The 22,455-nt window shown below is 41.6% G+C and overlaps 1 protein-coding gene across 1 annotated transcript in view; it reads right to left on the bottom strand.

Annotated features, from left to right (window-relative positions):
* Positions 1-4,964: 4,964 nt before the first annotated feature.
* The window catches only part of TMED3 (transmembrane p24 trafficking protein 3), a 77,299-nt gene continuing 59,808 nt past the window's right edge, over positions 4,965-22,455 (bottom strand). The window contains exon 3 of the mRNA XM_012507499.2: positions 4,965-6,719. Coding sequence (XP_012362953.1) covers positions 6,669-6,719 — 51 coding nt within the window. The 3' untranslated portion in view covers positions 4,965-6,668. The remainder of the gene's footprint in view (positions 6,720-22,455) is intronic.

The raw sequence follows: 22,455 nt of genomic DNA, 5'->3' as shown, positions 1-22,455 counted from the left end.
AATATTGTGAAAATGACCATACTGCCAAAAATAATCTACAAATTCAACACAATCCCCATTAAAATACCACCATCATTCTTCACAGAATTAGAGAACACAATTCTAAAATTCATATGGAACCAAACAAGAGCCCACATAGCCAACTAGACTTAGCAAAAAGAAAAAGTCTGGAGGCATCACACCACCTGATTTCAAACTATACTATAAGGCCATAATCACCAAAAATAACGTGGTACTGGTATAAAAATAGGCACATAGGCCAGTGGAACAGAATAGAGAACCCAGAAATAAACCCAAATACTTACAGACAACTGATCTTCGACAAAGCAAACAAAAACTTAAAGTGGGGAAAGGACACCCTTTTCAACAAATGGTGCTGGAATAATTGGCTAGCCACATGTAGGAGAATGAAACTGAATCCTCACTTCTCACCATATACAAAAATCGACTCAAGATGGATTAAGGACTTAAATCTAAGACCTGAAACTATAAAAATTCTAGAAGACAACATTGGAAAAACCCGTCTAGACATTGGCTTAGGCAAGGATTTTATGACCAAGAACCCAAAGGCAAATGCAATAAAAACAAAGATAAATAGCTGGGACTTAATTAAACTAAATAGTTTTTGCACAGCAAAAGGAACAGTCAGCAGAGTAAATAGACGACCCACAGAGTGGGAGAAATTCTTCACAATCTATACATCTAACAAAGGACTAATATCCAGAATCTACAGCGAACTCAAACAAATCAGTAAGAAAAAAAAAATCTCATCAAAAAGTGGGCTAAGGACATGAATAGATAATTCTCTAAAGAAGATATACAAATGGCTTACAAACATATGAAAAAATACTCAACATCACAAATGATCAGGGAAATGCAAATCGAAACCCAATGTGATACCACCTTACTCCTGCAAGAATGGCCATAATCAAAACATCAAAAAATAGTGTATGTTGGTGTGGATGTGGTGATCAGGGAACACTTTTACACTGCTGGTAGGAAGGTAAACTAGAACAACCACTATGGAAAACAGAGTGAAGATTACTTCGAGAACTAAAACTAGAATTACCATTTGATCCAGCAGTCCTACTACTGAGTATCTACCCAGAGGAAAAGAAGTCATTATACAAAAAAGATACTTGCACATGCATATTAATAGCAGAACAATTTGCAATTGCAAAATCATGAAACCAACCCAAATGCCCATCAATCAACGAGTGGATAAAGAAACTGTGGTATATATATATAATTGAATACTAATCAGCCCATCTTAAAAAAAACATAATTCTCCCCATTAACAGATTAAGGGAGAAAAATAACATGATAATATGATCATCTCAAAAAATAGAATAAAACGTTTTATAAAATTCATCATTCATTAATGGTTAAAAATAAGCTCTTAGTATACTTGGAATAAAAGCGGACTTCCCTTTTATTACTTCTCCATTGTCTAAAGAGATAGACAAAAAAGAAAGAAAAGGCTACCAAAAACATCATAATTAATGGTAAAATACTGAAGGTTTTTCCTTCTGAGATTGGGAAAATGACAAGAATATTCACTCACTATCACCAGTCCTATTCATCACTTTACTGGGCATCATGCCAGTTTAAAATGGTAAGATAAGAAATAAAATATATAAAGACTGGAATGGAAAAAAATCCTATATTTTCAGATATTATGATTGTGCTCATAGACTGCCCAGAAGTACTATAGGTGAATCATTAAAAGTTAATTTTAATAATTTTAATAAGAAAGATTAGCAAAATTGTCAGAAAACAAAATCAATTTTACTTCTATATGCCAGCAAAAAACAGAAAATGAAAATTTTAAAAATTCTACTTATAATAGCATCAAGAAGTATCAGGTATGTAGGAATCCAGATAATAAGAGATGTATAAAACTCACATGAACAGAAATATAAAACTTTATTGAGAGAAATTGAAGGAAGACTCAGGTAAATGGAAAGGAATGGACTGGAAAACTGTCCTGCAAAGATATCATTTCTCCCCCAATCAACCTATGGATTCAATGTAATCCCAGGGAAAATCTGAACAGGGTTATAATACGTGTGTGTGTGTGTGTGTGTGTGTGTGTGTGTGCAGGTGCATATGTGTGTGTATTTTAATTTCACTAGATGTTTCTAACATTTTCACAGAAATGGAAACAGCTAAGAATAACCAAGATATCCATGAAAATGACAAAGTGAGAGGACTTGTCCCACCAAATGTCAACACTTATAAAGGTTCAATTATCAAGTCACTGTGGTATTTGCACAGGGATTGACAAATAGGCTAATGAATGGAAATAAAGAGTCTAGAAACAGATCGACACATATGTAGATATTTGATTCATGACAAAGATAACATTGCAAAGCAGAGGGGGAAATCTAATCTTTTCAATAAGAAACTAAAATAATTGGGTAGTCACATGGAAAAATCAAATAAAATTGGACCCTTACTTTCTAAAACACTAAAAACAATCCAGATGGATTATAGACTTAAATATAAAACGCGAAATTGTAAAGCTTTTAGTGGAAATGCAAGAGACTATCTTCCTAATTTGGAGGCAGAGAATGTTTGGGATTTTGTAGAAGCCATAATTAGCCAGGCATGGTGGCATGCAACTGTCATCTCAGCTACTCAGGGGGCTGTGGCATGAGAATCGCTTGAGCCCAGGATTCAAGGCTGCAGTGAGCCTGGGTGCCACTGCACTCCAGCCTGGGTGACAGAGCGAGACCTTGTCTCAAAAAAAAAAAAAAAAAAAAGATAAAAAGATTAAAAAAAAGTGTTAGCCATAAACGAAAAAGATTGATAAATTATATTACATTAAAATTAAGTCCGGGCGCAGTGGCTCACGCCTGTAATCCCAGCACTTTGGGAGGCTGAGATGGGTGGATCATGAGGTCAGGAGTTCAAGATGAGCCTGGCCAACATTGTGAAACCCCGTCTCCACTAAAAATCAAAAAAAAAAAAAAAATAGCCAGGCATGGTGGCCCACACCTGTAATCCCAGCTACTCGGGAGGCTGAGGCAGAGAATTGCTTGAACCTGGGAGGCGGAGGTTGCAATGAACTGAGATTGCACCACTGCACTCCAGCCTGGGCAACAGAGCAAGATGCCATCTCAAAAATAAATTAAAAAACTGTTATTCATCAAAATACCCCTTTTAGAGAATGAAAAGCCAAACCTCCAAGCAGGAGGACACATAGTCAAAGAAGAAGCAGCATATACTCAAGGACGAACAATGTAGCATATAATAACATAAAATGATCAGACAAACTTTTTGCTGCAAAGCCCTAGTGAGGTAGAGATGAGGAGAGTGCCTCTGAAAAGTGGCCCCTCAGCTGCAGAGAGTGAATACAAGTTATTTTGTTTTGTTTATTATGGTCAAAAGCACATAATATTAAATTTACCCTCATAACCATTTTTAAGTGTACAGTTCAGTGGTATTAAATGTATTCACATTGTTAGACAATAGATCTTCAGAACTTTTTCATCTTGCAAAACTGAAACTCTGTACCCATTAAAATCTAATAGCTCCTCCCTCCAGCCCCCAGCCCTTGGAAAATACAGGTTATCTGTAATTCATTCAGTCCTTTAAGCCTGTTTTCTCTATCTGCTCTCTCTGATTCCCAACCTCCATTATTCATACTACTTTCTGTGCAGATTTCTCCCCTGGTCTAGTGTTGTAGAACATGGGGGCTAAATGAAGACTGTGGATTCTGGTGGACTTGGGCTGAAATCCAACAGTTGTTTTATCGTTTGTAAAATCAAGATAATAAATAGTACCTAATGATGGCAGAGGCTGCTGCCATCACACCGGCTGCGGCTGGCACTGCACACTCCATGAAGCCAGTGGGAGCTCTGCCCCTTCTGAGTTCGGGGTGGAGCTCCCCAGGTGCCACTGCAGCTACCCAAAGTGTGGCTGCAGACCCAGGCCTCCTGCTCTAGGGAGCAGAATGGATCCCTGCCCAAACTGTGGCTGTGGATCTGAGCCTACCTGTGCTCTTGGAGGTGGCCAGGAACAGGCAGGATCTGCCCTCTTGGGTGCAGCTGCAGGCACCCAACCAGTGACTGCAGACCTGGGCCTTCCACTCCAGGGAGCAGGCAGGAGCCAGAGACAAGCAGGAGTCCTGCTCCTTCCAGGTGGGGGGGATGGGAACTCCCCAGGTGCAGCTGCAGCTGCCTTCCCAGGTGCAGCACCTCACAAAGTAAGATCCACTGGCTTAACATTCCAGCCAGCCACTGGCAACTGGGTGGAGGCTGCTTGAGATGGGATGGAGCCCCAGGAATTTGTGAGGTGCTGTGGAAGTGGGACCCACAGAATGATGCTGCTCAGCTCCCTAGATTCTGCCCCCCTTCCTAGGGGTATGTGCGGACCTCTCACCTTGCCTGAGTTACAGACACACCTGTTAGGGATCCCAGGGCCAGAGTATATAAAGCTGCTGGGTCTCTGCGTGCCTGAGCAGTTACTCCGCCAAGACTCCACACAGTTCTGTGTCTCAGCCCCAGGGCCCCGGTGGTGTGGGCTCACAAGGGGATCTCTTGATCCACAGGTTGCAAAGATCCGTGGGAGAAGCATGTTTTTCCAGGGTTACACAATCACTCACCACTTCCCTTGGCTCTGTGTCACTCCCAGGTGGGCCATCACCCAACCCTGCTTTTCTTCATTCTCCACGGTTGTTTCCCTAATCAGTCCCAATGTGAGAACCTGGATATTTCAGTTGAAGGTGCTGTATTCACTCACGCCTTTCATTCCTCTCCATGAATGCCACGGACTGCAGCTGCTTCTAATTGGCCATCTTCGCCCCTCTGCTGTTCATTTCTTATACAGATGAGGTCTCACTATGTTACCCAGGTTGGTCTCGAACTCCTGGGCTCGAGTGATTCTCCCACCTTGGCCTCCCAAAGTGCTGGGATTACAGGCATGAGCCACCGCACCCGGACTGGGTTTTTTTTCATATGTTTTATAAGGTAAAAGTCAAATTTTATTTGATTTTTCTATATGGCTACCCAATTATCTGCTATTATATCCTACCTTCTTCCTACAATCTTATCACCTACTTGAGTATACACATGGTAGACAAGAAGGGAACTTTGTTGAGTTTGATTTCTCTTTGTCCCACCAGCTATACTGCCAGGGAATCACAGCATAGTCTGTGCCTCTTGGCATCGCATATGAAGCCCTTCCCTATCTAGCCCTTGCACCATTTCCAGCCTCATGTCTGACCAATAGACTCCCCCAGCTGCATAAAGCCCTTCATCATTCCCAGATGTGCCACACTCTTTCCTATTCCCACAATGATGTATATATCTTTGCCTTTACTTGTGGCATTTACACATCTCATTTTTCAAGATCCTACACAAATATTACCTCTTCCAAGAAAACTATACCAACATCCCACACTAGTATTTACTTCTACCCTGTTCAGAATCCCTCCTATCCTTCAAGTCCTTCATTTAGTATTAATCACTGCCTCGAGAGAGTCCTGGAGGTTTTGGACTGTTGAAGGAAAGGGAAGATGTACCTTATTGGGTACCTGTGACCTTGCCAATGTTTGAGAAGAAGCTTTTAGAACCTCTGAGCCAGCTCAGGTCACACCACCATCTCCACAGGAACACTGAATTTCCTCCCACAGGTTTGCTTGATGGAACATCCAGGAGCTCTTTGATGATGGGAGGTAGGTTTCTCCAATCTCTTCTCTGGGCCAAATCATTCCCCAGAAATGGGGCCATGAATTATTGGGGTCTTAGAGCTTATGCAGTAAAGGATTAACCCAAAGAAAGTTTTGGCTCTTTACCCCCAGTTTCTGGAAGGTAACATTTAAGCCCTTGGAATGTCCTGGCTTTTGAGAGTGTCTTTATATACCTAGGACCTTGGGCCATGCCAGATAGTCTGTACTAACCATAAGATTTATGGTGAGGCCCTTGGACAACACAACATCAGCTTTATCTCTGGAGGGGCTAGAGATCAAAGTCAGTCGTATGGGTGGCTAGCCATATCTATGTGACTGATCCCTCAGTAAAAACTCTGGACACTTAGACTCCAGTGAACTTCCCTAGTTGGCAATACCCTAGGCATATTGTCACACATCATTGCTGGGAGAGATAAGTGCAGTCTGTATGACTTCACTGGGGAGCGACAAGTGGGAAGCTCCATGCCTGGTGTCTCCTAGACTTTACCTTTTGTACCTTTTCTTATTGTTGATTTTCAAATGTATTCTTCTGCTCTAACAAACTGTAACCATGGGTAAATTGGCTTGCTGAGTTCTGTGAGTTCATCTAGTGAAACTCTGAACCTGAGGATGGCGTGAGGGACCTTCCAAACTTTCAGAGCTTCTACTCAATACATTTCTTTTCTCCATCTAAGGGCACAAAGGATCAAATAGATATAATCTTCAACAGCCTTAAACCATTTTCCAAAACAAGATAGCAAACTGGCAGCCACACTGGAAATCGGGTAGCTGGATGGTCCCTGAAGATCAATGACTGTACTGATTACCAGGTAAGCAATAACTGGTGCAGGTGAGAGTGGAAAAGGCAGGAAGTAAAGTGCACCATGGCAGTAAAGCTGTGGGTACCTGGCGATCTATAGGCAAAGAGCCATGTCCCATGGAGCATGCACAGGAGGTAAACAAGCAGTTGGAACAGGTAGATCCCAGATGGTGATCACACTGGAACCCTTAGTGGTGGTGCTGGTGTTGGTGAAGCATTGGGACCCTTGGAAAGGAAATAAATCGTGTTTACGCCCTTGTAATTGACTTTGTCAATGGGAATAAAGACTACATTGTTTTGGTAAGAAAATAGTATGAGATACCCATGGAAGATAATATAAAAGAAGCTTCCCTGCCCCTATATCTGAAAATACTACTTCATAAGTAGATGATCTGATTGAAATTCAGGATGAGGAGTGGCAGGAAGGATAGGTGGCTGAAAAAGCCACTAGCCATGCTGGTAGAAGTTCAGAGTGAAGTGGAGGACATAGAGAAAGGGATTAAGGTTTCCAGCCGGGAGCTTAAGGGGATAGAGGTAGTGAACTTCTGAGCCAAAGGAGCTGAGCACCCAGAAGAATTGTGAAGGGCAGACACAGCTTCCGGCAGCCTGGGGAAGGCCAGAGTGCCACTGTGGGATAGGTGCTGCCAGTGCAGGCCAGGCATCACTGGAAGAATGACCTCTCCCTTTGCAACAGCACTTTAGCTATGCATTCTGGCACTGGGCTTGTGTGGGTATCAGCAAGTGGCAGCTCCAAGCAGGTACTACTGTCAGCCAAGAGAAGGTAGGGCTAGTCACAACTATTTTGTTTTTCAGTGAGGCAGATCACAGAGGAGAGTCTGGGGGTCCAGCCAGTGTATAGCCTCCCTAGAAAGAAGTTCCTTCCAGGAACAATGCCTGCTAAGCTGTTCATTCTAGTTCAGTTCCTCAGTAAAGAGTCAAAACTCAACAGTACCATGAACCCATGACCTGGGCATGGCTTGCATTGTGGCCTTGATGTCTATCTCTTCCTAGGACAGGCCTGCCATTCATGTTGCTGAAGACTGCCGAGAGGATGGGGTGATCTTCATGTCCATAGCTGCAGAGCACAAAACCCAGCAGGGCAGAGACTCCTTCCCGCAAAGTCCAGAAAAATCTAAGCCCTGTTGAATAATGAAGCTCCTCTCAAGCAGCTACTTTGTAGGCGATGCACATGATTTTACTAACGGGGAAACTGGGGCCCCAAAAGCTTAAATTGCTTCTTCGTTAGTGATACAGCTGGTCACCTCTAGGCTGTGATGCAATATTTTTAAGTCCATATGGATACTTCTGACAGCATTAAGACCCCAGTGAGCTCTGGAAGAAAGAAGGAAGGTGCTTTGAGGACAGGAAGGGCAGCTCTGACATTGTTAAGTCAAGAGTCTGAGCTGACTTTGCGATCACACGACACACAGCCTTTTAAACCAGTGGAAGAATCAGGCAAATACAACTGTTTATCACCCCAGGGGACAGCAGGTAGCTCTAGTAACACCAAGCCAGGTGAGTGTGGCTACAATATGACTTGTCTTCTTTTGTCCCTATTCTGATGAGATACCAGGTTAAACCTGCCCTCTCAGCCTGGGCACCACTGGGCAGGGGAACAAACCTCTGTGACATTTAGTACTTGTTCTAGACAAAAGTTACCCAAAAGTGCTAATGGTTCAGAGGAACAGTTAGGAGTTTTACTACAGATCACCTGCTACCTCCTTACTGCTCCAGAGGACCTTTTAACCTTCATCCTGTTTTGATAAGTGTGCATCTGTCAAGCTGTTCATGCTGAAGTGAGCAGAAAATGAGACTAAGAGACATTCACCTTAGCTTCTGTCTGTTGTGGGTTTGTCTCCTTTGGTTCATGGGGTCTGTGTGCACTATGCCTTGGCTCAGGTTCATTTGTTAAGGCTGTTAAGGTTACAGACTTAACTGGGTTTCTTTCCCGCCTTAGAGCCCACCAACAACTAGAGGATGCTGCCACCTGGTGGTGGGAATCGCCTTGCATGGGACTCTATACCAGTAAGCATCAAATTGCAGTAAAAAGTTAAGACTGCAAGACTACCCCTTGCACAGAGACTTGGAAGGGAATCAATCTCCAGGTGCCTCGATGGGCCATTCTTAAAATCTGCCTGAGAACAGATTGGAACGATCAGATACAGTCTCCTTTCCCATCTTCTCTTTTGCAATGGCATTTTTGGACAAAAAAGAAAGGCACATCCTTATCCATCCTGAATCTTACTATTGTGCATTGCCCTGAGCTGTAAAAAAACTGCAGGATGTCAAAGTGACAATTTAAAATACTGTCTTCAAGGACAACTCCATTAGTGATTAATCAAAGCATCATAGGCTTGTCTAGGATTTGTCTCTGCCTGCAGGTCTGGGAGGTATTTCTGTGAAGATAAGTGAGACATCAGAACCTATGTTGGCCTGTGCTGGAGTGTTGTGAATTTGGATATATTGTAGAGTAAAGCAGTGAAGGGTTTCACCTCTTCCATCCCCCAAATATTGCCACGTAGAGCAGCACTCTTGAGGGACAGTCCTCTGAAAACGTAAAAATGAGCCCCAGAAAATGTACTCTCTCTCTATATATATATAGTTATATATATAACTACATATAATTATATATATAAAACTGTATATAGTTGAGACTCTATATGTATATGTATAACTATATATAATATATATATATATGTATATATATATATATATAATATATATAGTTGAGACAGAGTCTTGCTCTATCACCCAGGCTGGAGTACAATGGCATAATCTAGGCTCACTGCAATCTCCACCTCCGGGTTCAAGGGATTCTCCTGCCTCAGCGTCCTGAGTAGCTGGGATTACAGGTGCGTGTCACCACGCCCAGCTAATTTTTGTTTTTTTCGTACAGATGGGGTTTTACCATGTTGGTCAGGCTGGTCTCGAACTCCTGACTTTGTGATCCAGCCCCTCCCTCAATATTTAAGTGATTCCTTTTAGACATATGTATACCAAGGACCTGCACAGCTTAGTGATGCTGATACTTTTAAGCATGATTAGAATGTTTTCTGAGCTACCAGAATTCTCCAGTATACACTCTCATTCCTGCAGATAAAAATCTTTTGTGATCTTTCAGATTTGGTGTGTTTCATTCAATAACGTAGTTAAAATCTATTTTAACACATCATATTATGAAATATTTATTCCAATTACTCTGCCATTACCTTTTTTCAGCTTATAAAATGTTTAATATTTTTCTCTCTTAAGAAAAAGCAAAATTATATGCTAGCTGTCAGACTGATTCATTTATGTACTTCCATTAAATACATAAGGAAAGTTTGATCAGTATATCTAATGTGATTAAAATTTCTGATTTTATACATGGTTCTTATTTGTTAATTATTTCAAAAAGCTAGCCAGCACTGTTCAATACACAAATACATACACATTTTTCAAATATATGCCTCATATACCTAGCTTCTTAAATAACAAATTGTAGCCACACTTTACATTGCAGTAATATTAGAGTAATTATTAGATATATATCACTTCATTATTGATTGCTCTTAGTAATATATCTTACAAGATGTGCTTTTAAGTTATTCCTTAATTGTTCTTTTGAAAATACTATTTTTTGAAACACATATTGAAAAATAAAGTCAATCCTTTCTAGTTTTATTAAATAAGAAAGTAAACCTAATGTGACTGAATAGTTTGCCAACAAGAAATTGGCTTTGCTCATTAGGTTATATGGAAGATATTTTCCATCAACTGAATAAGCTAAATCTGCAGTTCTAAGATTTCAATCATGATAAAAATTATTTATAAAGCAGGCAAGACAATTAAGACATTTGATAATATTGGAATGACAAAGGCATACTGAAAGTAAAATTTCAATTTTCCCCACTCTTATTGATTAAATATGGTGCCTGTGAGTAAAGGGGCAACAGTATAATTAATAGTCACTTAATACATATTGGTAAAGTTTTTTTGGTTATATGTTCCAGGAATATAAATAAGAAATCACTTCATGAATGGGCAACATCATTTGAAAATAAGGTGTTTTCCAACTATTTGATTTCAACAACATTGCAGAAAGATCTAATTAGGTCATCGACTGATAATGATAGATAAGTATATCACTTTTGCCATATTACTTAGAAGTTCCAAGAATTGAGTCACAATTCTAAAACATAATTTCTATTCCCACCTCCATATTTCTGAGAACAAGGTTTCTCAGTATTTGTATCTATAAAAGTGAAAAACTAGAATAGATGCTAAATCGTGTTACATTTTGGCAATAAGTAAAATTAATCAATGGAATATGATAATGTTTTTACAAGCACCCATCTCATTAAAAGAATGTATTTACAACCTTCCCCTTTTATGTTGTAGTTAGCTGCCGGCCCACCTGTGAGCTCCTATGCCTCATCCTACAGTAGAAAGTCCTCCCTAGAAAGCAGCTGCTCACCCAGTGACCTCAGGCATGTCATATGGTCATGTGACTACTTCTCACCCGTAGAAAGGAAGCAGTCACAGTGGGTGGAACTTCCAGGCCAAGGCTTTTAAGAAGGTCTTCCCTATACAATCCTCTTCCTTCCCCAGATGGATTCTGCTAAGATGACGAGGCGCTCAAGGATGGAGAAGCCATAAAATCAAAAGAGGCTTGAGTCTCTGAATCACTGGACAGAGAGCCACATGCCAACTAGAACATCCACCTAAGACTGGAAAATGGGCCAGAGATAAACTTTCATTGTGTTAGGCCACTGGAATTGGGGATTTGTTTAAACTGCCATCCCTAGTGTAAATAACACAATACTCAATAATGACTTATCGATATTTATAATACATCTCTGTTGCTTTTAATAAATATATGCTAGTAATGAATTGTATTAATAATTCAATCCAGAAGAAGTTTTAACACTTAGAGCCTTATGGTCATAGGAAATTGTTTAAAAGTTTAATTTCAATTTCCATTTGTAATTTTGATATAGGGAATTTTGATGGCATGATCAATAAATATTAAAATGTATCATAGTATAAGTTAAAATTATGTATTGGAAGGGACGTGGCAAAATAAATTCAAGCAAATAAAAGGACGATATAAAACTTTTTAACATTATAGAACAGTTTGTTCATATGCAATTGTTAAAGATGACAGTTTGCCTTAAGTTGCTACCAGTCCTTCGCTACTTCTTTAAAAATATTTAAGACTAAAAATCTATGCACTATGGTAGATGTTTTTAAAAGTTATTAAAGCATGAATTGGCAAGTGACAGATCTGTATCTGAAGTTAGAGACATCTTTATAATCATTCACTACATGTGCATTTATTGACTACTCTCCATACTCCAGACACTGTGTTAGAGACTGTAAAAGTACAAAAATAAGACACACCTACACTCAAAACTCCCTCCCCACACCTACACTCGAAAATCCCTCCCCACATTCTCTCTCTCTCTCGCTGTCTCTCTCTCACACACACACACACACATACACACTCTCCACTTAGGGTTTGCTATTTTGAATACCCAGGATGGCATATCCACCTCACCTTAGAAAGTAGGCCCATTGTAGAAAAGAAAATAGGCCCACGTGAGCAAGAAAATGGCTCAACCTAAAATTGCAAATAAAATAGTGATCTTGTTCATTTAGACATTCTGTACTTTTTTATGATACCTGTAATACCTGTAATCTCCGCTCCCCGGTATCCCTCTAGTTCTTCCCAAAGTGTCAATGCCAACAGCTAATTCCAGGTTTTCTCAGCTTCATGAAGACCTACCAGTAAGTAGTCACAGTCTTGACCCCACCTCCCACTGATTAAAGGAGCCACTGGGCACATCATGTACTTGAACTGGCCTTGTTACCTGAGGCTATTTGAATGGAATTCTTGGAGGTCGGCAAAAACTACCAAACTGACCCAAACCTAGACCAGCTAGATGATTCCAGGAAGGGGGAACAAACTCTGAGCACCAACTAAAAAACAGTAAAACAAATGCCAACAATAAAAATGCTAAACAAAAGATATTTTGAGGTTATGATGGATAGTAACCCAATGTCAACAATTCAGTGAGACTGCCAAAAGGTTAATGCTATTTTAGAGACATTAATGAAAGCCTAGGTTCCAGAACAAAGGAGGGGTTGTCTTTCATCTATCTGAGCTAGTCAAATAACAATTGCAACAGTGTGTTCTGTTCTGGGTAACACACTCTGTAAGCAGCCCTGACAAATTAACACTTCCCCATAAATTCTCTCCACCACCTCCACACAAAGAAATGATTAGTTATGGGATTAAAGTGCGAAATAAGTGGGGTGGGACTGGGGTTGTTTTTGTAATTCTGGAGTTTGCAAAATCTTCTGACATTGCATAACTCTCCTAAAATACAATATACAAAATGACCAATAATATCTATCTCTAATGGCCTCTGTCTCTACTCTTATTTAAGTTACCCAAGAATGCCAAAAGCTGTCAGACGGAGGATTCTGATCTTCATAGCATGGTTTATACAAATTATAGAGTGTTATACTTTAACTTAAAGAAACCTTTCTCTTGCATGAACCCAGGAGGCACAGCTTGCAGTGAGCCGAGATCACACCACTGCACTCCAGCCTGGGAGACGGAGTGAGACTCCCTCTCAAAAAAAAAAAAAAAAAAAAAAAAAAAGAAACCTTTCTCTTGAATAGATGAAGTAAGTTTTGATACGGTATGTCACCTAACTTGGAAGTGATAAGCAAAGGAGGTATAGGAGAAGAGTAAATCGCTAGGTTAAATAATCCCAAATCTAACCTTATGTAGCATAGGGCTGCCATATTTTTGCCCTTCAACTTGGATGCAGAGGATGACAGGACAACAGGTCTGACCATCACCACTCACCTTCCTTCTCTGAAAGGCTTCTGATGTCACATAAAATCACACACCCTGAATAGTTCGGATGTGTGTCCCTGCCCAAGTCTCATGTTGAAATGTAATCCCCAGTGGTGGAGTGGAGGTGGGGCCTGGTGGGAGGTGATTGGCTCATGCGGATGGAGTTCTTATGAATGATTTAGCACCATCCTCTTGGTGCTGTCCTTATGATAGTGAGTTCTTGCAAGATCTGGTCATTTAAAAGTATGTGGCACCTCCTCCCTCTCTCTCTTGCTTTTGCTTTTGCCATATGACATGCCTGCTCCCACTTTGCCTTCCACCATGAATGGTTAACTTCCTGAGGCCTCCCCAGAAGCATATACTCTATAGCCTGCAGAACCGTGAGCCAATTAAACCTATTTTCTTATAAATTACTCAGACTCAGGTATTTCTTTATAGCAATGTGAGAATGGATTAATATAAACTCTAAGCTCTCCGGATGACAGTGGAATTTGGCCCCACACAATACTCTCTTTTCCCAACCATCACAGAGGAAGTCCCTGGGAGTAACCAAGAAAGAGATAGGTAAACACAAGGAATGTTAGTTGTTATCCAGACAGAAGGAGACCAAGCAGAGGTGGGACATTGTGCTAATTGGTGGCCTGAGGAGCATGGGACAGACAGACCCTCTCCTCCTTCCTGGTCAAGGCCCAGCATCAGAGAACTGGGAAGTTGCACCTGGCATGACAAGGATTAAAGGGCCAGAGGGATGCTGCTGCTAAGGGCCCTTTATATGAGCCTCTCGAGGCTTTGGGGATGAGACATTTTTGCAAGACTCTACGGAATTCTGAAGGTCATTAGAAGCTACGAGTGTGTCTGGCATTGTGAAGACATAAGATTGGCAATTTAAGGATGGCTTTGGTGTGAAGTCTTAAGGGAGGAGAAAGAGACCTTCACATATCTGCCTGGTTGTCCTGCTCAGCAACCCAGGATAGGGAATGACAGAAAAAGCTTGCCCTAGGAATGAAGTACATTAGTCTATTTGAAGCAACTCCTAGACTGTGTTTCATGGGGTCCAGAATCCGCTGGACAACTTGAAAAAGGAGTTATGGCCCAAAGCAGAGTTAATGTGATCCACCTGTTTGCCCTGTTCTATTTGCAAATTAGCCTGAACAAGAAGGCCTTTATAATTAACCATGCTTCATCCAGAAATATCCCTAACCCCCCAAGTCCTTGTTAATCAGGTAGATAATTTGGCAGGCATTTGGCAGAGAGACACTGGGGATGGGAGAGAATGTACTTGCATTTCATCAGTTTCCATCTTGATTTTATGCATTTTTTCATGTGGGAATTTTTAACTGAATCCACCCAAAGTTTAAGCAATTTCCTGCCCAACAGATCCTAAAAAATAATCTTGCCTCAGGCAGAAAAGTTCTCAAACGTAAACCAAAAAATAAAATTCTAAGCCCCCCAACTGACTGAATGGATTCCTCTTGGCCAAGGGCATTCCAAAGTAAACCTAAAAAACTAGTTCAGGCCATGATAAGAAGAGGGGACATCCTACATGCCTCATTATACTTTCCTTCCTTTGGAATTCAGGCACAACTTACTAGCATTAACATTAAAACAGATATCCTAAGACTGACAAAACAGTCTCTTTGTAGCAATAAGATACCAAATTCCAACCCGACTCTAGCATAGCATCACATGGCAGATAGCAGTCCTTGGAAGAAACTGAAGTATTTTACCCTAAAATATATTTATTTGACATATTTTAAAATAGCTCTGTAATGTTACAGGGCCATTGGGGAAAATTCATATTCTGAAGAAAGTCCCCTTCTTTTTCCAGGTCTTTCCCCTTGATCCAGGAGAGATTTAACTAAGAGATTTAACCTTTTAGAGTCTGATAAGAGACATTTACTGAACCTTGCTGCCTGGAGGCTTCATCTACATAACAAGAACCTTGGTTTCTACAACCTCCCTTATCTTAACTACAAACATCTATTCCTGCTGACTTCAACTCTTCAGGCAGACCTTAACCCTTTCAACCAATTACCAATCAGGACAATGTCCTTTGAATCCACCTATGACCTGTAAGCCCCTGCTTCGAGTTGTCCTGTCTTTCCAGACCAAACCAATGTGTACCTTACATGTATTGATTGATGTATTATGTTTCCCCTGTATAAAACCAAGCTGTAACCCAACCACCTGGCGTGCATGTTCTCAGGATCTCTTAAGACTGTGCCTCAGGCCTTGGTCACTCATATTTGGCACAGAATAAATCCCTTCAAATAGCTTACAGGGTTTGACTCTTTTGCATCAACACAAACCAACTATATAAGACCATGAAACCCAGAGCTGCAGCATCTCAGAGAGGCTGTCCACTCTTGCTTTGTATGCTGAGTCTGTCCTCATACCAGTACTTACTCTTCTGTTCATTTGCAGGAATGAAAGGGATAGATGATAAACTACTGTTGGGAGGCAAGGGAAATTCACTGAAGGATGGGCTTGCTCATGTTAAACCATATTTATAACCTTTTGCAGTTGAAGACAATTGAACAGCCAAAGAAAATAGCCCAAGAGGGAAACCAAAAAGATTTAAGATGCCTTGATGGAAGATTCTTGACAAAGTTCCCAGACTAGCATAATCCTGTTGAAAATGCAGCCCTTTCTATCCATTACCAAGAAGTTTCTATGAATAAAAGAGATAACAGCCTATGACTGGTCTTATCTGCATGATTAGTGGTGTTTATAAAACACCAATTCATTGCATCACAAGAGAATAACTATTGCAAATTTGTTTGCAGGTATAAAAATAAAACAGAATCTGCTAAAACCAGAAACACAAGGGCTCCATTCTCCTCTATCTCTACTCATTTGATCAGTCTAGGCTACCAGTGAGCTAGGCTCTGGAGAATGCCATACAGATAAATCAAAAAATTGTGGATCCGTTATTTAAAGCTGATCAGACAAACAAGGAGAAAGCTCATTTTTCAGACATTGCCTGAAATTTGACTTGAAAAGACAGGAACACATTACGGGTGTAGAAGAGGCACTGATAAGAAAGGAGAATTCTAAAGGATTCTGTTCAATTCTAATTACCTAGCTGGGAACTGAACAGTAGAGTCAGGGTTGGGGAGTGATATGGTTTGGCTGTGTCCTCACTGAAATCCCATCAGGAATTGTAGCTCCCACAATTCCCATGTGTCATGGGAGGAACCCAGTGGGAGGTAATTGAATCATGGGGGCTGATTTTCCCATGCTGTTCTGCTGATAGTGAATGAGTCTCACAAGATCTGATAGTTTTATAAAAGGAAGATCCCCTGTGCATGTTCTCTTGCCTGCCACCATGTAAGATGTGCCTTTGTTCTTCCTTCGCCTCCCGCCATGATTTTGAGACCTCCCCAGCCATGCTGGACTGTGAGTCAATTAAACCTCTTTTCTTTGTAAATTACCCAGCCTCAGATATGTCTCTATTAGCAGTGTGAGAACAGACTAATACAGGGAGGGAAAGGAGAGGAGAAGTCTCAGGTATGGAAGATCACAGAAAATTCTGCAGAGAAGGTGAGGACCTTAGAACAGTAAAAGTTAATTTCATTCAATTCAACATACCTGTACTTCAACCTCTCTACCTGCATCATCCCACATTACAAATTCTCCACCCTGGCAAAGACATCCACCCCTGCCTATCTCCACCATTTCCTCTGGGCCAATAAGCCTTCTACTTACTTTACAACTTCTCTACCTATCTTGGTGAAACTGCCTTTGCAGAATTATAAGTAATGAGAGAAACCTAACATGACTGACTCCATCTTCCTTCTAACCCACAGGCTAAGGTTTTTCTGTTTGTTTGGTTGCTTGTTTGTTTTTGTTTATTCTAGCATAGAGGCCAAGAAAACTATGAGAAGAATTTAGTTGATAGTTAAACTTTGAGACAAGGAAAACTGATCCCCCTTCTTGTTCAGAGATTGACACCAAATTCACAAGAAAAGGTAGAATTATGGCAGAAGCTTGAACTTTGCTAAAGAATAGGCATAAACAATGACCTGCCACTGCCTATCTTGTTTTTCTATAAGTTGCTTACTGTCCCCAGAGTTGCATAACCAGAGGTTGCAAAATTTATAACTTCCCAACTACTCCTATAGATAACATCACTATTGTAAAACCTAAAGAACTGGTCTTGGAAATATTTTTCAGATTTGGCATTTCAGCAGACCAAGAGATGCCTCTAGTCCTGAGACCCCCCTCCCAGGAACTAACTCAGTTGCATGAAGACAGTTTAGATACCCCTGTGGTTTCATCCCTGGCCCATTGATGGTTTCAGTTCCGTAACCCCCTGCCCACCAAAGTACCCTTAAAAACTCTAGCCTCTGAATTCTTGGAGAGTCAGATTTGAGAAATTTCTCCCATTCTCCTCACTTGGCTGGAGAGCAATTATTAAACTCTTCCTTTGCTGCAACACCACTGTTTTCATTGCATTGGTTTTTTTCAGGGCAGCAGGCAATAAGAACCTGTTGGGCTGTGATTCTGGGGCCCAGGAAGCTGCATTTCCATCACTTCTCACTGTCACTCAGAAAGTCATCAGCCCCAACCCTCATCAACAAAGGACATTTTATATGGATTTTCTTAACATAGTCACATCTTTAAAAATTTGGATATAAAATTCGTTGGTATACATCATGTCATCTAAACCTACTTAGGGACCTTGATTTTAAAATATGCAGCCTAATCAATTCCTTTAAGAATCCACATCTTTGTGTATTTGGTTTCCTTGAAGTAGGGCCTACTTGGCACACTATTTGGTAAACTAAAAGATACATTCTTGAGTATGTTAGAGTTCAAAACTTAAGGCAGTTTCAAGCATGGGCAGATGAATATTCTTTCAGTTTGATCACTGTCAGATTAGTAACAGTTCATCTGCCTCTCTGGAGAAGTTGGCTGGGAAGATTTTACAGATGCCTTTCACACAACCTGTGACTGAGATAAGCTCAGTGCAGAGCTGTTTGTGTATTCAGGCAATGGAAGTCAACTACAAAGGAGAAATGCCAGACATGACAAGTGAAGCAATATGAGCAGAAGATCGTCAGCGAATGACTGTGTCATTCACACAACCATCAGAAGCCAAAGGACTACACCAACATTCCCTCCCATTTAAGAACTCACAGACTCAAAACTATATCCACGGGTTCCAGCAGTATATCATTGGATTTCATGGTCTCCATGTAAAAACTACCCCATTAATAACCGAATTCTGTCACTTAGGAGGTCATAATATCAGACACAAACATTTGACATTGAATGGCAGAACTAGTTATGAAGAGACATTATCAATCAGTGCCCAGTTAGGAAAACAGAAACCATTCTGGGTGTTTCAGTGTTAGAAGTGATGGAGGAGCAAAAGGGGATGGTTGAGGTGAAACCCATGTGACCGGGGCAGCAAAAGGAAAATTGATATTCCCCAGAGCCCATCGCTGGGGCTGATGGAACCCCTACTCCTGCCTGGCCCAATCTGTGGGATGCCAGGAGTCTGCACTCCTGTGGAAGCTGCAGGAGCTCTGGAACCTACCGTCATCAGGGGCTGCTCCTGCTGGAGCCAGAGTCCAAGCTTTGAGCTGCTGCTGCTGCTATTACAAAAAAATACAAAAAAAAAAAAATTAGCTGGGCATGGTGGCACACGCCTGTAATCCCAGCTACTTGAGAGCTGAGGCAAGAGAATCACTTGAACCTGGGACGTGGAGGTTGCAGTGAGCCGAGATCGCGCCACTGCACTCCAGCCTGGGCAACAGAGTGAGACTCTGTCTCAAAAAAAAAGAAATGCACATATAGCCTTTTACCTCTTCTTCACCAGACATTCCCTACAGGGCAAGTTCGTCTAACTGTGTTCTCCAAGACAGAACTCTCCTTGAGAATTAACAGTGGATTTATAAACCAAAGCATGCCCACTAGGAAACTCTCAACTTCTGCCCTGCTTGAGCAGAATCCAGGAAGCTGCCCTAGCAGGGACCTGCTATTGCCACTTGCTGGAGGTGACTTCAAATGCAGAAGGGGAAAAAAAGGATCTCCCTTCCTTCTGAGAAACAGCAAAGCGGCCCCTGACAGCCAGGAGCTGGCCTGGCACAGCAGGGCCTTGGTGTTCTGTTAGACATAAACCACTTCACAGAACATCAACATCAAACAGGGCTACTCAGGGCCAATGACGGACCAAGACAAAAACAAGACTACTCCATAATTATGTGTGAACACAGACAAAACATGAGCACTGTTCAAACCATAAAAATGACCTAATATTCCCCCATTCTGGCTAATATTGTAACTGAAATGTGGGTTAGTTGCTAACCACTTGCAGAGTCCATTTAACAAGAGTGAGGTCTGGTACAAAGGGACTTATTTCCAAAGCCAGCTTAGGGGAAGAAGCACAGGCATACCACCTTTAAATGTACCACTTTGCTCTGGGAACAGAAAGTGGGCACTTTTAAAAAGCAGGGGAGGAAGCCAGCAAGGTGGGAGTCTGCATGTTAGCTTGGTGCCTTACCTACCAGGCGGTCAAGCTAGTGATAGCTGGCATCTTCATGGGCAGGACTAGGCTGAAAACTACCCAGGTAAGAGAGAGTAGCAGGCATGTTTTTCAACTATTATCTCTCAAGGCAACCCCTTGGTGGGTGAGAGTTTCCTAGTGGGCATGCTTTGGTTTATAAATCCACTGTTAATTCTCAAGGAGAGTTCTGTCTTGGAGAACATAGTTAGACGAACTTGCCCTGTAAGGAATGTCTGGTGAAGAAGAGGTAAAGGCTACATTTGCATTTCTTTTTTTTTTTTTTTTTTGAAACAGAGTCTTACTGTGTTGCCCAGGCTGGAGTGTAGTGGCGTGATCTCGGCTCACTGCAACCTCCACCTCCCAGGTTCAAGTGATTCTCCTGCCTCAGCCTCTCGAGTAGCTGGGATTACAGGCGTGTGCCACTATGCCCAACTAATTTTGTTGTTGTTGTTATTGTTGTATTTTTAGTAGAGATGGGGTTTCACCAAGTTGGCCAAGCTGGCCTTAAACTCCTGACCTCATGTGATCCGCCCACCTTGGCCTCCCAAAGTGCTGGGATTACAGGTGTGAGCCACTGTGCCCAGCCTTATATTTGCATTTCTAAAGGGTTAAGTAGGAAGTGGAGAATCAGGGGAACAAGAAGAGAAAATAATAAAATGATTAAAAATAATTAAACTAACTCTTAGAAAAATGGAGGTGCTCAGTTACAATATGACTGACTACTGCTTCTTTACCAATTACAGTTTTAGCCTCACCTCGTTTTCCCTCCTTCTAGATTAGATTTATTAAGATACCCAAACATAGAATTAACCCCCAATTCCTGGCATCATCTAACATCTCTTCATTAATTAAACTTTCCCCAAAAACACTGAATACAAGCCCAAGTCCTATCACAGGTCCTTTCTAACACTATCTTACAGAGGTACCCCATAATTCCCACAGTGTGCAAGCTCCCTCACGGCAAGAAGCAAACCCCAACCTTTGCACTAAAGGAGTTCTCAGTGGTCTTTGGCTGGAGCATTAACGCTTCCAACTTCCAATCTGCTGCCAGCAAAGTATGTTGGATTTTGACCATCCATTGGGAATGATGATCAAAAAGGCATGAAAGCCCCTCTAAGCGTGAAAGTAAAGGAAAATCTTGAGTTCCTTAAAGGGAAATTCCAGGCACCCAGCTGGCCCTCAGAAGTAAATAAGCAATTTGATAAGCAAGAAGGTAATAGTAACTTAAAATAATAGCTAAAGACGCCAGAATCACATGTTTGGTTCTCCTATAGAAACTAAAGACAACATCCTAACATAGGTCCCTGAGTTGTTTTTCAGACACCTGGGTCCCCACCAAATGGATCCACTGGCACTGAGACCCCAGGCAATGGGGAGCTGAGGACTGAGCTCTGACCACTATTCTTTCTTCTAAATTACTTCCTGAGGGGCCTGGATAAATGTATACTCACAAACAGAGCTAATTCTTTTCTACTGACCTCAAATGCGGTGGCTCACGCTTGTAATCCCAGCACTTTGGAAGGCTGAGGCGGGCGGATCACGAGGTCAGGAGATGGAGGCCATCCTGGGTAACATGGTGAAACCCCGTCTCTACTAAAAAATACAAAAAAATTAGCCGGGCGTGGTGGCGGGTGCCTGTAGTCCCAGCTACTCGGGCGGCTGAGGCAGGAGAATGGAGTGAACCCGGGAGGCGGAGCTTGCAGTGAGCCGAGATTGCGCCACTGCACTCCAGCCTGGGTGACAGAGCGAGACTCCGTCTCAAAAAAAAAAAAAAATTTTTTTTCAACAAAGCTTCTCTTCCTTAACAAATTGCAAATCGGAAAATCTTTGAATCTACCTTTGATCTGTAAGACCCTGTTTCAAGATGTTTCACCCTTTAGGGCAAAACCAATGTGCAATTTCCATGTATTCATTTATTACTTTACATGTAACTTCTACTTTCCTGAAATTTACCCCTGCCTTTAAAAACCCTGTACCTGCAACCCATCTGGTTGTCCAACAGCCTTTGCTGGCAGCATATTCGGAGATGAAAGTGTTAACACCCCAGCCAAAGACCACCCAGAACACCTGTGGTGGAACAGGTGGGGTTTACTTCTTGCTCTGAGGGAGCTTGCACACTCTGGGAACTGTGGGGTGCCTCTGTAAGACACTGTTAGAAAAGACCTATGATAGGACTTGGGCTTGTGTTAGGTGTTTCAGGGCAGAGTTTAAGGAAGAGGTGTTAGATGCTGCCAGGATTTGGGTGTCAAGACTGAAGCATTAGCTTCTCAATCTTCCTTGCTTTGTGCCCTACAAATAAAAACCTCCCTTTCTCCCACTGCAAACCCAGTGTGGATCTCTGGTCCTAGTGCACCAGGTGAGCAGACTTCAAGTTTGATTTGATAACACCACCTGAGTGCTGGAGTAATTTCCACTTCACTAATCCAATTTTCTATAGTATCCAGTAACCTGCTGACCAACTCTGTTTTAGTTCTGCATCATATTGGACTTTGTTAGGCACCACATGAGATGCATTTGGTTAAAGATGCCTTTAGGTCTCCACCTAAATCCTTCACCCGGAAAGAAGAATAAAAAGCTCTAATGTCTAATTCAGGACC

The sequence above is a fragment of the Nomascus leucogenys genome, chromosome 6 (assembly GCF_006542625.1).
Source record: "Nomascus leucogenys isolate Asia chromosome 6, Asia_NLE_v1, whole genome shotgun sequence".
Lineage (NCBI taxonomy): Eukaryota > Metazoa > Chordata > Mammalia > Primates > Hylobatidae > Nomascus > Nomascus leucogenys.
The sequence above is the reverse complement of the archived record's forward strand: the minus strand, read 5'-3'. Positions and strand labels throughout refer to the sequence as shown.